General features: G+C 54.8%; 1 protein-coding gene across 2 annotated transcripts in view; it reads right to left on the bottom strand.

The window, feature by feature from the left end:
- Window positions 1-1,734: 1,734 nt before the first annotated feature.
- Window positions 1,735-15,396, bottom strand: part of TMEM273 (transmembrane protein 273) — a 32,585-nt gene continuing 18,923 nt past the window's right edge. Inside the window, exons 2-6 of one of the 2 annotated variants that reach the window (XM_076010228.1) lie at window positions 14,411-14,464; window positions 12,863-13,003; window positions 11,789-11,819; window positions 8,101-8,124; window positions 1,735-2,893 (exon numbers count right to left, since the gene is read on the bottom strand). In XM_076010228.1, coding sequence (XP_075866343.1) covers window positions 2,869-2,893; window positions 8,101-8,124; window positions 11,789-11,819; window positions 12,863-13,003; window positions 14,411-14,464 — 275 coding nt within the window. In that variant the 3' untranslated portion in view covers window positions 1,735-2,868. Of the gene's footprint in view, window positions 2,894-5,698; window positions 6,950-8,100; window positions 8,125-11,788; window positions 11,820-12,862; window positions 13,004-14,410; window positions 14,465-15,396 lie in introns of those variants that run through there. The other variant, XM_012744569.2, reaches the window with a different exon arrangement.

The raw sequence follows: 15,396 nt of genomic DNA, 5'->3' as shown, positions 1-15,396 counted from the left end.
AAATCATATTCTTTGAAGGAAGGTTAATTAATCTGACAAGTGTGAGATTATAACAAATGACCCCGAGGGAAAGAATCAGTCGTAGCGTGGGGCCAGCCCCGCATGGACGTCCCACAGCAGCCCACGGCTCCTTCTGCACATGCCACCTTAGGGCGCAGGAGCCTAACGACTCCTCCAGGCCAGTTGTCCCTGTTTTCTCTCATAAATCCCTGAGAAAGTCCTAGATCATTCTTCAACACATGTGTTCTTAACCCCACTTCACAGGCTCGAACACCTGCAGCAATGTGGGGCTCACTCTCTCCAAGTGCAGCCCATCCTTGGCCCCTAACAGCGGCCACAGCAGAGGCGAGACCCTGCTGCAGACCCTTCGCAAGTCCCAGGCAATGGCCCCAAGGCTGGGTGGTGACTGCCTTCTCCCTCCCTGTCCACTTCCATCCATCAGCAAGTCCTGGCATCTCTCCCCTAAGGTCCATCCCAAACCCACCATCCTCTGCCTCTTTGCCACTGGCACCCTACCCGAGCCACACTCACCTTTCCCTTGGACTGGGGCATGGACGCCCAGGCGACCCTAGGGGTTGGGACAGATGCTGACATGTGATGCCTCAGGCGAAACCACAGCAGCCCTGATGTCTTCGTCTCTGGCAGCCGAGCTCGGCTCAGCTGCTCCCAGATGACATGATGCAAGCTGCACCTTCGGCTCCACTCAGCTCGGCCGCCCTCTGCCTAGGCACCCTGCTGAGAAAGGAGCTTTAACTCCGCCAAACCACCATCCGTGTCTTAGAATCGTATGATTTATATTCCTTTAACACACAGAAGAGTATACACACACACGTTTACTTGTTAATGTATTGATTTTTATAGATTCAAAGTAAATATATTTTTAATTTATAGATCTATAGATTAATACACATATAGATGATTTTTAATTTATTGGCCTTGCCAGATAACCCTCTCCCACCTCGCCTTCCCCTCCCCTTGGTCCTGAGCCCTGCAGGCCCCAAACCGTGGCCATGCCGTTAGATGCAGGCTGGCTGCTGCCACCTGCAGCAGTGTGTTTGAGGGTCCTTTGTCCCCTTCCCTGTGGCCATGCTGCTCTTCATGCTGCATGGCTGGGGGGCAGCAGGGGAACCGTATGAGTTTTGGAGGCGCCAGGGCCTACTGGGCTGAGAGAGCAGGGGCTATCGCAGCTCTGGGGCTCTGCTCGCGCATCCCTAACAGCTGGACAGCACTCCCGAGCGGCCTGACTCCAGACGCTGCACCTGCAGCTTGTTGGGGCTGCCAGTCACGTCCAAGAGCTCCCTCTTGAAGGCCCTGTCCCCGGAGCTGCTCTGGGCAGGGGCTGTGAAGAGGGGCTTCAGAGAGCTTCCAGTGGCTCTGGAAGGACTCCCAGAAGGGAGCCGTTGAGCTTGGGTCTCGGGTACAAGCTAGGGAGAGCCCACTGCCAAGGGCCCCCAGCCCATTCTGCCTCCCAGATGACGTCAGCCTTTACCACCCAAGGCGAGGACGCTGGACTGCAGCATATTTCTCTGTTTTTCACACAGGAAACCTTGTGTGGGGCTGAAACAAAACCAGAGACCCGTGGTGGAGCTGGACGAGCATGTCATGAGTGGAGCGGGGAGAAGACCCACAGTTCTGTGCGCCGGAGCACTCACCTTCTGTTCGCTAGTGCTCCCGCCCTCACAGACCGGATGTCTTATTTAAAGTGCTGCTAAAGGAAGCAAATCAATTAGCGGATCCCTTACAAGATGGTTTATTCTATGTTACACACAGAACATTGCTCACGAACGTCGCATCACCACGCTCGGTTATCGGTTAACAAAGGCTGCCAATGAACAACATCATCACCAAGTCAGATGAAAGACACCCTGGGAATCCAGGCAAATTGTGATAAGGCAGCGCCCCGTGTTGAAATGTAGCTCCTCTTTCGTCACACGCAAGGAGGACAGCCCAGTCTCTGCCGATGAGAGGGCAAGGAGTCTTCTGTGACGCAGTCCCGGAAATACAGGCTTGCGTCACGGGCGGGAGGAATTTCTGTGGGGCCTGCACCGCAGAGCCCTGCCTTGACAGCAACAACATAGGGACAGGGGCTTCCTGAGCCTCTACCATGCGCGTCTTTCATGCAAAAGCCATGCAAGTTGTAATAATAACCGCAAAGCGATGACATCAGGCTGGTAGCGACAGCTGACATGTGCGTAGCTCTGCACAAGGCCCGGCGTCTGCCGTCTCACTTAGTCCTGGGTGGGCGCCGCCATGTGAAGGCCCGCAGAGCTGCAGGCCCCTTCCCGACCCGGCCCTTTCCACGGTGCCCCGCCTGCCGTTTCCCCTCCAGGCCAGACCCTCACAGGACTGGAGACTGCCTCGCGGTCGCCACGTCTCAGGGCTCCTGAGTGTTCACAGGATCTGTCTTTAACATGGGATTTTCCTGGAAGCTAAGAAGGTGAGGCCAACGGTTCTAGAAAGTGCTGCTTAGCTGTTGACAGGATGATAGTGCTCAGGAAGTTGTGTCTCAGGCGATTCCCATTTCCATGAGCCATTTGCTGTGGGACACAGTGCCATCACAAAAGCATGAACAGCTGCAACAGAGGGGACTACAACAGGTGGTGTGGACTTTTTGGCTTCCATCTTTTCCTACTGCTGGCTAAAGCGCTCAGGCCTCCCTCTGCGCAGCCAGCTTCTTGCAGAAGAGGAGTGACATTTTCTTCAGGACACAGGGACGTAAGTTCCGTTCTTTCCATTACTTGCCTCCGGTGTTGAGTCCACGTGAAGGTCTCTCACCAGCCACGGGTGTTCGAATTCAAAGCGTCCTGAGACCGCAGCGGCCCGCGAGTGGTCGCCCACACGGCTGAACCCTCCTGACGCGGCCGGCACCTACAGCTCAATCACTCGTGCATCTCTGGGAAGGAAGAGAACCAGCTGGAAGACACTGGCAGAGCGTGCTGTGCCTCATCGGCTCACGTGTGTCTGCGACCCACACAAACAGGTATGGAGGAGCTCGCCAGCAAAGCCCGGCAAGGCGGCATTTCCACGTGCAGCACAGGGAGGAACCTGAAGCCCAGGCCTCTGCGTCCGGGCCAGGGCTCGCCCCGCAGCTCGCCCCCGCCTGCCACGCTGGAGCCCACAGAGCCAGGCCTCACCCACGCTGCGTCGCAAAGGGAAGATGCCACCCCTGAGGTTAGTACGCATATTTCAGGGAAAGTGGCCCTTTCTGCTGTGGAAGACTTTGCACACATTTGGGCAGGTGCTACAGGGAACAAAGTAGACCTCTAGGGCTGTGGCTCCGCAATGACGCTTTCACGTCTGAACCGCAAGCTGTTGGCGAGGGTGGGACTTCTCTGTACTTACTGTCCCAGCCTTGATGGAAGGGAAGGGGAGGGCAGACGTATAAGAAACGAGGAACACAGGAGAAAAGATGAGGTCACCAAACAGGACCCTGAATAAGACAGCTTGGGCTGAAAGCCGGGCAAAGACCCTGCCGTGGCCACGCACGGCTGAGGGCCTCCCAGACCTCCACGCTCTGAGAACACATTCCCACCCTCACCGCAGCTCCACGCGACGCCACGTGCAGTGAGGGCAGACTGGCATGTTCGCACGCACGCTGAATGATGCGCGGTGTCTCTGACATTCCACTGCGCATGTTCAGCCACAGTCTCCTGACACCTAACTCACGTCTCCCCAGGAGAGAAGAGACGCCAGCGGCAGGAAGACAAGCCGAGTCGGAGACCGCAAGCTGGCCAGCACAGTCCCCCAGCCCGAGCGTGAGGACCAGGAGCCAGGGCAAGGCTGGCCCTGTAGAGCTTGACCGCGGCAGAGCCAGCACGGAGACAAGGCAGACGCTGGGAACAAGCAAGGCCGGGCGAGGGGAAGGGGAGGGCGCGGGTTCCAGGCGAGGGCCTCAAAGCTGTCAGGTGTTTGTGCTTCTCCTTTAGAGGATGGTGGGGCTAGCAGAACGTGGAATTTAAGTCAGCTGGGCTGGAGGCCCAGGGGCTGAGCAGAAAGTTCATCCCTCTTGTCTTTAATAAGCCCTAGTTGGAAGACCCCTCAGGTTCTGTTAAGAAAGGGACCTGGAGAGGCCGGACTTGAGAGCCCAGTGCCCAGAGCGACGGGCAGCCGGAGGGCAGCCTCCCCCAGCCCGGCGGCCCGGCCCCGTGCCGGGGAAGGGGTGCCGTTGCTCTCCGACAGGCAGTGACGCCTCTGGAAAGGGACACATCGCGAGCCACTGTGGAGCCAGGCACCACCTGCCGGGACAGGAAGGCGGGGCCGAGTCTGGCACAGAGTCTGCGGGCGGGCTAGCGGGTGGATGGGCTGTGTGACATCCTGTGCTGGCTCAGGAGAAAGAGCGAGAGAGTTTGGGACTGCACGGTGTAGCGGCTGCTACACTCAGACCTTTCAGCAGGCCCTCCAGGAATCATGTAGACAAACAAGGAGAGAAGAAAAACAACAAAAACCGAACTAAAACTGATGACGAGGGTGCCTATCCGTTGTGGTTAGCCAGCCCAGTCCCAGGGTGGATCTGTGGAAGACACCCACCTTACTACCTGTTAATACTGAAAAGACCTTTACAAAATCCAACAACCATTTCTGATTTTTAAAACTCAGTAAAATAGGAACTGAAGAATGCTTCCTTAACATGATCAAATATGTGCACTTCGGCCCTGACGCGGGTGCCCCGCTTGATGGAAGCCACCAGCGGGTGTCCCTCCAAGACCAGCACCAGGCGAGCACGTGCACCGCCTCCCTGTCAGCGATGGTGGCTTTAGCCGACCCAGCCAGAGAGGAGAAAACAATTAGAGGGATGAGAACTGGGAAGAAGGTCTACCTTTGGCAGGTGACACAGTATCATGAAAACTCAAGGGATCAAGGAGTAAACAAACACAAACAGTAGAAGCATTCAATAAGGCAGCCACTATCATGTTGATGTACAAAAGAAATCAATATGCAATCAATGGCCAGGGAAGAGACATAATGGGAAACTCCATTTAAAGAGCCACGGAGATATAAAATACTTAGGAATAAACTTAAGAAATGTGAAGACCCTATGAGAGCAAAACCTGAAAACTCTCTTGAAACACACAAAAACAGACTTCTTAAAAAAATTATCTCTTTTCCCTGATGGAGCGTTTAACACGGTAAAGAAGTCAATCATCTTCGATTTAATATGTAAGTGTAATGCAATCCCAATAAAAATATCAAGATGTTTGTTTTCTGTAGAGAGATTCTGAAATTGATTCTGAAGTTCACGTGGAAAAATAAATACGCAAGAATACCTGGAATAGAATAGCAAGAACATGCCCCTGGGAAAGAAACACCATGTGCACATGTGCTCGTGCGTGCAGGGAAATGAGCCCACCAGACGCAGGGAGCACCACGAGGCCTCTCTGGTCCACGCACTGGCACGTGAGTGACCTCGGACACCGGTGGAGAGTAGCGTAGCGCCTGCAATGGCCCTAGTACATGAGGAAATCGAGGGTGCCGTAAAAGTAGCAAATGAAACACTGGGGAAATAGGGTGGTTCTCAAAAACAATGTTGAAATTCTTGGATTGCCATTTTGGAAAAAGATAAAATTGGATCTATTGCTCATACCAGAATATATGCCAATGGATAGGAGATCTAAGTAAAAAATAAAACTATACAAGTACTGGAAAAGATATATATGCACACATTTTTTAATTGTATAAAACTATATATAATGTAAAAATATTATTTAATTAAATATATTTTTATTAAATTAACGCAGGAAGGATCAACCAGAAGTATAGAAAATAGTAACTTGTAGCAGAGGGACAGGAGACAGTAGACAGTTATGGGAGCTAGACTTCTCTGAGTTTACTTTCTACATAGCTTTGTCTTTGAACAATGTACATGTTTTACATTTTCAAAAATTAAATTAAATTAAAAGGATAAAAAGGGAAACATTTATAGTATACACATTAAAACAAGTGTTTCTTATTCTATCCAACTGCCAACATAACCACACAGAGAAAACACAATACTCTTACTGCATACAAGGGCTAAACTTCATAAGTAAAAAGCATTGCAAGGAAACCTTCAAGTTTATGAAGCAGGTCTATAGCTGTATAGTGCTGTAATTTCTGGAAGTATCTTGTGTGTATTATAGGATAGAGCAAATGAGTAAAAATATTTATATGGCTAAGAACTACAGTTTTTACTTTAGATGGGGCAATATAGAAATATGGACTGGGGAAAGCTTGGGGAAAGCCTTATGGTACTGAGTTCATAATTGAAATGCACATTTCCCGACTCTGTCCCTTGAAAGGGCATAGAAGCAATGGCACCTCAGTAGCCCTGAGCACACGGTGTGCCCAGATCTTGGTTCCTAAAAATCAGTCCACGGTAACAAAATGGAAGAAAAGGAAAACAGGGGTGCTTGGGAAAATGGGCGATATCAGCTTGGAGCAGCAAACGGTGAGCCTGAACTCCGGGACAGTGACAGAAGTCTAGGACGTGCTCAGAGGCTAGCAGGGTCCTGTCCACAGGGCACAGAAGCCACTAAGAAGTGACCTGCACATCCAAATGTGGGACCATTGAAGCATCAAAAAGAATCATGATGACAATGAATTAAAGTGCGTTGAAGTCCGCAGTAAGAGTGCTCGGCAAGCAGGAGAAAGAGAAACAGGAAAATCCTTTCCTCCCAAGAGTGGCTGCTAGTCAATGTAGACAGAATGCTAGAATTAGAAGGTCAGTATTTTGTAACCATCGATGACAATAGCTGATTCAAGCAGGATCACGAATCGATGTAAAATCATTGGGTGATGAACTCCTGGGGGTCAAGATATTCACAAGTTCTCAAAGTACCCCTCCCCAGATTATTTACTCATTGCAAAGGGGAAATCTTTATCTCTGCGGTGCAGGGAGCGAGCAGTCACTTTCTAACCAAGGGATCAGGTGAGAAGCATCGCCAACAAGCGTCCCGGCACCACACACCTCCTGCTGCAGCACAACGAAAGATACGCAATGTCACTTCTGGTACATTCTTGACAAGAAAACCTTCGGTCTGAATCTACTCAAGAGGAAACAATCAGACAGATGCAGAAAACGGGACATTGTATGAGACAACTGGCTCGCGTACTTCAAAATCGACAATGCTGTGGGGAGAAGGAGGCAGAGGGTGTGGTCAGCACTGAAAGAGACTAAAGAGAGCTGAAATCAAATACAAATATTTTTCCTAGATTGGAAAACAGAGAGATAAAAGACAGTTTTGAAACAGTTGGAGAAATACGAATGTGGACTGTATAATAGATGATATTGAAATAGCATTACTCTTCCTGGGAGTGGTCATTGCATTGTGATTATGTAGGAGATCAACGGTGATGTTTTGGGGGTGAATATCATGATATCTACACTAATTTTCAGGTGGCTCAGCCAAGAAAGGTAGATGTACACAGGGAGAAAGCAAACAGAGCACAGTGGTCGTTAGTGAATCTAGGCAGAGCATGTATAAATTTTGACTACATTGTTCCTGCAACTTTTTTGTGGATTTGAAGGTTTTTCAAAAAGCAAGAAGGTGAGAGAGAAGTGGAGAGACTGCCAGGCCTGCATGGCCATCCTGGCGCGTCAGACTGGGCCAGATCTCAGTGGGCAGCGTTCTGGGTAAAGCGCGTGCGGGGGAATGAGCGAGAGAAAGCAGCGCTGGGGACGGTGGACTGTGGAGCGGCGACTTGCGCAAACCCGGTGCGGATGCCTTCTTTCCCAGGAGTAGGGACCCGGGACCCTGCCCCTCCCGCAGTCCCTGCCCTGCACCCACGGGCTCTGTCCGCTCTGAGCCCCGGAGCAGCACTGGGAAGCAAACACTCAGCCAAACTGACAGCTTGATGACACAAACAGATGTTTTGGAATTTTTTTTCTTCATCAAATGAACTAAATTGGCTAATGGTTAGATTACCCACTGCCAAAAATAAGGTCTTGGAAAAAGAACAAAAAAATTAACTCTCCTGCTCAAGCCCAGTCTTCTCAACTGTAAGTAGGTAAATGCCCCACAGCTTCATTTTAAATCTTGCCGAATTACCCCTGCACCAGAACCGGGCCCTGCGGGCGGGCTGCCTTCCCTCCTTTCAGTACACATGATCTCTCTTCCAACTCACCTTTCAGAGAAATGGAGGTTTAGCCTGCAAAACAAGATAATAGGACGTTCATTAGCTAAGTCTTAGATGACAGAAAGCACATGGAAAGTTTTCCTGCAGGAGAACGGCTCGCTTGTCAACAGCTTTTTCTTTTGGATCTAGCTTCTCGGGAACTCAGCCTGACTCCATCTAGTGTCAGTTTTGGAAACTTGAATTGTGCCTCCCCTGTGTTGGGAAGTGCCTGTTTGTAGAGGAGCTCTGGTGTGACGCCTGCCAAGCAGGGCTCCGGCAAGTGACGCCCACCCTGCCACTGCCTCCCAGCACCCCTCGCCTGTCCTTCATCTCTTGTCTCCCTCCCTCCACCCATCTGCCTTCCTCCAGCATCCAACCATGTGCTTTTTCCCCTGCACTTCACTTTTGAAACGTTCACTGTTGAATATTTTGCACTCATGTTGCCTGGATTATGGAAATTTCTTCCCATAGCCCTGATGTCTCAAAATAATCCAGAGCTTCCACACACACAGAACATGGATGCTCCTCTTGCACGATCATGCAAGAACACAGTGACTGTTCATTCCGCAGAGCTTGCAGACTGGCTTGTGTGTGTTGCTCACAGCATCTTCCCTCACACACGTATGTGTCAGAGTCAATCATGAGTTGTCACATACACACACATGCATACACACAAACACGCATGCACACGCATGCACACACATCCACCGGGATTAAGAGTTGGGCTTTGTGAAATTTCACGCTGTGTGAATTCCATGACTAAGATGTCCCTGAGACATGGTCTGTATCAAGTTCTAGAGGTTTCCAAAGCAGACCCTTGATCCAAAGTGCCCCTCAATGCATGTGGGCAGTTTGCATGGTCAAGGTAGCCTGGCTGTGCCAGGCGGAGCTCAAGCACCTCAGAGCCCTTCCTAGGGGTGGTGAGCCAGTCACTGTGCTAAAGTCGCCACAGGGCTCAATGATCTTGACCACAGGTCCTCAGCTGGCTGCAGCAGTCTGCAGCTTCTGCTCCTGTCCAACTCGTGTCCTGCATTCCCAGCACTGAGGCCACCTGGACCCACAAAGGCAATGCAGGTTCTGGCTCTGGAGGTCACCTGTTCATTTCCAGGTCCCCTTCCACCTGGAGCCAATTCTCCTCATCCTTCCAGGCTCCATCCACAGCCTCCCTGTGTCCCAGTCCACCAAGAGCCAGCGTGAAAACCCTGCTGGAGGCCAGTGGGCCCCGGTTCCACAGTGGGGGGCTGCAACAGCACCCGACGCACAGCGGGTGAGCGCTGCCTCGGGTGAGCGCAGACCGCGACGCCCTTCCGGCCAGGCGCTGCAGAGGCACACTCAGGGAGCTGGCATCACGCTGTCCCCCAAGGGCTAGAAGAAGACAGAGCTGCCCCAGGGAGAAGTCCGCTAGGGGTGGGGCATGGAGCCCCACTTTCCAATATGAGTGGTCTCGCGGGTTTGGTGGCACTGTGGGATATTCAGCGTGTTTCTTCTACTGAGAGGAATGTGACAGCTTCATCCAGTGTGGGTCAGGTGTGTGTGAATGTGTGCATGTCTGTGAGATGAGATGCCTGGCACCCCAGTTCCCCAGCCCCAAATGTCCTCAATTTCACCACACATTTCCAAAAGACCCCTGCCTGGTGCAGAAGGGACATGGCTAGCCAGAAGAGAGCCATGTGGCCACCCAGGGCCTGGAGTCCAGGCCCACACCACCTAGGGTGACCACACGTCCCTGTCTCCCTAGGACTTAGCAGTGCCTCTTCTCACTTTCACAAAGTCCTACTTTGGGTGATAAGTCACATGGACTCCCAACTACACCTCTGTCTTCCCCAGCCCTGGCCCCAGTGGGGTAAGCAGACATAATGAAGGGGGTGAGGAGGGCAGGGAGAAGGAGAGTGGGAAGGGCCCTCGCAGCCAGAAAGCTCTGCCAAAATCAGAGCATCCGAAGAAGCAGAAATCCTCAAAACAGTGACCTTCTCCAGAAAGCCCATTGCTGGCTCATCCCCAGGGCGTGGACCCACAGGGGCTGTGCATCCCGACCTCTGACGACTGCGCCACGCATCCGTCTGTCATCCCATCCGTCCGTCCACTCCTGCACTGGACACCACTTGGTGCCTACCAAGCCCCAGGTCGCAGGGAAGAACTAGGGGGTGAGACTGAGCTTCGGCCCTTTCTAAAAGCCACCACCACCGTCTCAGCCCCAACCTCTGTCCTGAACATCAGCCATCTACTGAACATCTCCTCTACTTGGAAATCTCCAGAAACCTCAGGCTCACCATGTTCGAAAAAGTAGCTGCCATCTCACCCCGTCTCACCCCTAGCCCACAACCAAAGCTGCCCCCCCCACCTACTTGCAGAAAACTCAGAGCTGCTCTAGTTCCCTTTCTCTCCCCACATGGCCGTACCAACCCCCGCAGCCCCTCGGTCCTGCGCCAGCCACCTCCTCCACATCCCCCGTCTGCCATCTCCTCTGTCACCTCCACCTGGCCTTGCTCCAGCAGGATCTGCAGCGGGCCTGACTCTACCACCCTGCACGCGTCCCTGTCTCCCGCTGGGCCCTCCCCCATGCTACTGTAACACAAAAACATCGCATCCCTCTGCTCCTGCCCGCTGCGAGTTGCTGGCTGTAGGCTTTCCATAATGACCCGGGGTCCCCTGTGCCTACATGAGCTTCTCTCTGTCCTTCCACATGCAGACTGAAGCCCACCTTCCCAGCTGGCTGTGCGGCCTCTGCACCCCCAAGACATGAGGCGACATGCACGTTGCCCTGCCACAGCCCTCCCGTGAGCTCGCTCCCACGCGCAGCCTCCACCAGCGACCGCCTGGATGGAGGGAACTTGTCTTACTTCTCTGTTCTAAACCCCCAGCACCTGGCTCATGGCCTCGTGCGCACTCATTCATTCATTCAACAGGTACAAGAGCACCTACTCTCTTCTTGGCACTGAGCTAAGTGCTAGGGCCACAGAGGTGAAAAGGGAGACCTCACCCTTAAGTAGCTTGCATTTTAGGGAGGAAACCATAAAAAAAGACAAATCAATATAGCATGTAACATCAACTGGAGGAAAGAACTATTAAGAAACAATAAAGCCAGGTAAGGGGAAGAGAATAATGGCTGTGGGGGAGGGAAGATTCTGTTTTAAACAGGCCATCTATAATGAAGTGATGACATTGAAGTAGAGATGTGAAGGAAATGAGGGGTGAGGTTCGCAGCTATATGGGAAAAGAACAGTTCACATGGTAGGAAAAGCAAGTGCAAGGTCCTGAGGCAGGACTGTCCAGGAGGACGTGTACTCCGTGCAAAAGAGCAGTGTGGCTGGATGCCAGCAGAGAAGCCAAGAAACCTGGGACAGACCATGTGTGGCCTCCCAAGCGGTGGTGGCAGAGCCTGGGACCTCATTTTAAGTGGGGGATGGGGATTCCAACCCCCAAGTGGCTGGAGGGTTCCAAGCAAGGGGTGGGCCAGAATCTGACCGAGGGTGTGCAGAAACGAGCCCGAGTCCCCTTTGGCTGCTGTGCTCTGAAGCCCCCACTGTCATGACACCTGCCCACTGGTCCCAAGGAGAGGAGAGTGGGAGGACGGGGCCATGGCGCATTCCAGTCCCCCTAGAAAGCATGGCAGAGTGCAGAGAAGGGCGGGCGGCAGGCCAGGGAGTGGGATGCGGGGACAGCAACGGCCCTCCCTGCCCCAGTGCAGCGGCCTTACCTCGGGGCTCTCTTCTTCAGCAGCGTGGCGTCTAGACAAAGAGGGTGGTGTTAGGCGGGAGGGCCGGCACAGAGGAGGGACCGAGCGCTCCCTGGAGCCCTTGCCTCCCCCGGGCCCTGACCAGCAGCTCCCGGCCCTCTGGTTCTGCAGCGCCCCACACACAGCTGCCCGCCCGCCCCGCTCTGCGGACAACTGTCTTCCATGCAACTGGTCCCTGGTGCCAAAACGGCTGGGGACCTGGGCCCGCCGCTTTGGTTCCCTGGCGCCCTCAAGTGATGCGGGGCCTGTCTGCTGTGGGCGAGAGGCTGTTTCCTCCCCCTCGTTTACAGGGACACACAGTCCACGCAGTGGGGCTCCCCTCTGCTCGGAAACGCCTCCCGCGACACTGTGCCATCATTGCATTAAGCAGCGTGACACGACACGGGACGATTTTGAGGCGACACCTCGGGAGAAAAGCGTGCGAGTCAGCACTGCGTTTGCGGCTGCAACCGCAGACTGGCTGCGGCACCGGCCCGGAGCCACGCCCTGCGCCGCGGCCGGGCGGCCGGCGCTTCGCGGCGCTCGGGTCTGAGCGCACTTGCCCGAGGCACGGAAACAGGATGGTGCCGCCACCACCTATGCAGTGTGGGCAGCACCTGCCACCACCACCTGCCCGCACGGAGACCAGCCTCACCCCTCCGAGGAGACGCTGTCTGATCATGTCATGCGGAAAAGAGAACAGACATGTCTGTCTGGGCCCACCTGAGCTCCCCTCCCCGCCCTTCTCCAGGGGCCCGGTTCTCAGGCGTGCTGAGAGCCGAGTGGAAAGTGCAGAGGGTGGCAGAGACACAGACAGAGGCAGAGAGAGGGGCAGAGACAGAGAGATCAAAAGACAGAGAGACAGACAGGTGGCGGCATATGGAGACACAGAGACGCAGAGAGAGACGCCCACGCTGCACGGTGGCGGCATTTCCTGCCGGCCGCAGCTGCTGCGCGGGCACTGCGGCTTGGTGCCTCCTCGAGCGGGTGCCGTGGAGTTGCCCCCCTCTCGCCAGGCGGCTGCCTGGACGCTGTGCTTCCCGGGCCAGTCCTCACCACTGGGGGCCTGGTGTGCGCTTCTCAGGTCTGAAGAGTAGTCGTCGAACAAGCGTCTCCGGATCATGCAGATCTTCAGGGCCAGGAAGCCCGCAGAGATGGCGACGCCCAGCGCGGTGCCGATGAGGGCGTACTTGATGTCTGGCGCAGGGAGGAACCGAACAGCGGCCTCCGTCAGTCGCCACACTGCAAGGTCTTCCTCAGCTCCCTGTGCAAGCGGTGACGTCCAAAGCACGCGCGTGCACGCTCCCACCGCCGAGGCCAGCCTATTTTCCACGCCTGTGAGCCCCTGCCCCCAGCCTCCGCCACATCCCACCCTGTCCTCCTGGAGCACGGCCCCTGGTCCCTCCAGCTGTGGAAATCGTTCCCACCTCCCAGGGCCCTCATACTCACCTGCCACCCCAGGCCAGGTGGCAGGTGGCTGGTTTCTCTGGCTTCCTGTGGCCCTTCCTCTCTTATCCCTTCATCAACTCATTGACCCATCTGCCGAGTATGTGTTCATCACCTGCCTGAGGCGAGCACTGAGGGCAAGCGAACAGGAGCCTGTCTGCCTTTGAGGAGCCTGCAGGCATCTGGGGAGGGCAGGCAAAGAGCTCACTCTAAGGCCACACAACTGGGGTGCCCTGGGCCGGCTGGAGTCGTGGTGTCAGGAGCCCGTAAGGGGAAGTGCATGCAGACTGCACCTTGCCTGCGGGTGAGCCAGGCAGGGGGTGGGGGGAGCTGGAATTGTGTGGGTGGGGGATGCACAGGGAGGCAGAGCCTGCTGTCGGGGCTCGCAGCTGCAGCGCAGGGTGCTAGGGGTATGGGTCTGGAGCTGCTCATCCAGCACAGAGACCCGACAGGGGTGGCCCAGATGCCTCCTGCTGTAACCACACCAGACCATCTGGCTCAACTTGTATGTAACAAAGTTGTGAGTTGCTTCTCAGTTGCCCTGGGCCCCGGGGTTGAAGGTCACGCAACCTGAGCATGCCCAGATGAACCAAGTATGCAACCACAGAGGAGCCTAAGTGCTTGGACCAAGGAGAGGCAGCTGAAGAAGTGGGCACCACCCAGCAGGATCCAGGACCCAATCGGATTGGGTCACCCCATGGCAGGGTCCATTCAGGTCAGCCTCCTGGCATCACCTCCTTGCAGGATCCAGTCAGATCACGCCTCACTGCCCTATGCTCACAAAGCCAGCCCGACCCTCTTGTTCCGGGACACACTGCTTTGGAGCGTACCCCAGTGTGCTCCTTACTTGTGCCAGGTAATAAAAACTCTCTCGCTATAATCAGCTAGGCTGTGTCTGTTGATCTGATGTCCACCAAGCGAATGAACCCCTTCACTGGGGAGGTAACAGTGTCCCCTTTGAGCACAGGCTCCAGTGCAGGTCCCTGCCCCCTGGGATAAAGCCATTAGCCACTCAGGCAGGCCTGGAGGGAGGGTGGCCCTTGTTCTGCACTCACCAGTGTGGAACCAGTTCTAGCGCCGCAGCCACCTGCCTGCAATTTCTGGAAAGCCTCCTTCTGCCCCCCGACCCGGCACCCAGGGTTAGATGGAGTCACCTACCAATTTCAGCCCCAGCAGACTTGCCAGTTGCCAACACTTGAGCTCCCCCAACGTCTGTAAGATAAGAAAACCCAGAGTCCAGTGAGAGCAAAGCCAGCTGCGATCAGGCCAGGCGGTGAGGGTCCCCGGCCACCCCTCCCACCTGGCCACCACCCTCAGAGCACACAGGTGGGCTCCTGATTGCCACCAAGGGTCTTGGAGCCTTGCTGGGACATTAGAGGCCCTCTCAAAACCCAGTCCAGGAATGTGATTCTGTCGGTTCAGTTGGGCCTTTTAACACAGTTTCCAAGGCCCACACGCTGAGCCCAGCCTGCCTGTCTAGGCTTCTGCCTCGGCCCACGGCCCGCTAGTCCAGCAGGACTGTGAGGCTTCCAGTTCCCCACGCAAGCAGGGTGTCCGCTGCCTCTGGGCCGCACCCTCTGCCCGGCTCCTTCTTCCCCCTGCTCCCTCACTTGGTCTTGGTTCTGGGTCGCTTCCTTCCTGACTCCCGCACCTAGGTGAACTGCCCCATGCGCGCTGCAGGGCTGTGCTCACCCGTGCTGGCCACTCGCGCCCAGCACTGCCGTGCCCCGGCCCACGCTCCCCGGGCATCAGCCCGCGGAGCCTCTCCCGCTGCTCCCCCACCCGCTGCAGGCGCAGGGCCCAGGACTCGGTGCGGTGCCGGCCGGAGTGGGCATCGCTAGATGTCTGCTGAGTGAACTGTGACCTGAAAGACCAAAATAGATGCCCCTTTATCCAACTAAGACAGACCCTAGGGTTAAGGACACAAAAGTTACCTAAGGACCAAGGGTTCAGGGCTCAGCTGGCATGGCAACTTCCTAAATTCCTGTGGCCATAAGAAAAACCACATCCTTGCTAAGCTTGCCAACAATGGGAGCTGTCAAAAAATTTTTCCAACCCCTCCTGACTCTGATTTACAACCAGACCCTACAACTCTGATCTGATTGAACAGAGAAGCAGACCTTAAAAGCCAGTTTTAACCTGGC

This window comes from Microcebus murinus, chromosome 14 (assembly GCF_040939455.1).
Source record: "Microcebus murinus isolate Inina chromosome 14, M.murinus_Inina_mat1.0, whole genome shotgun sequence".
NCBI classification, from domain to species: Eukaryota; Metazoa; Chordata; class Mammalia; order Primates; family Cheirogaleidae; genus Microcebus; species Microcebus murinus.
The sequence above is the reverse complement of the archived record's forward strand: the minus strand, read 5'-3'. Positions and strand labels throughout refer to the sequence as shown.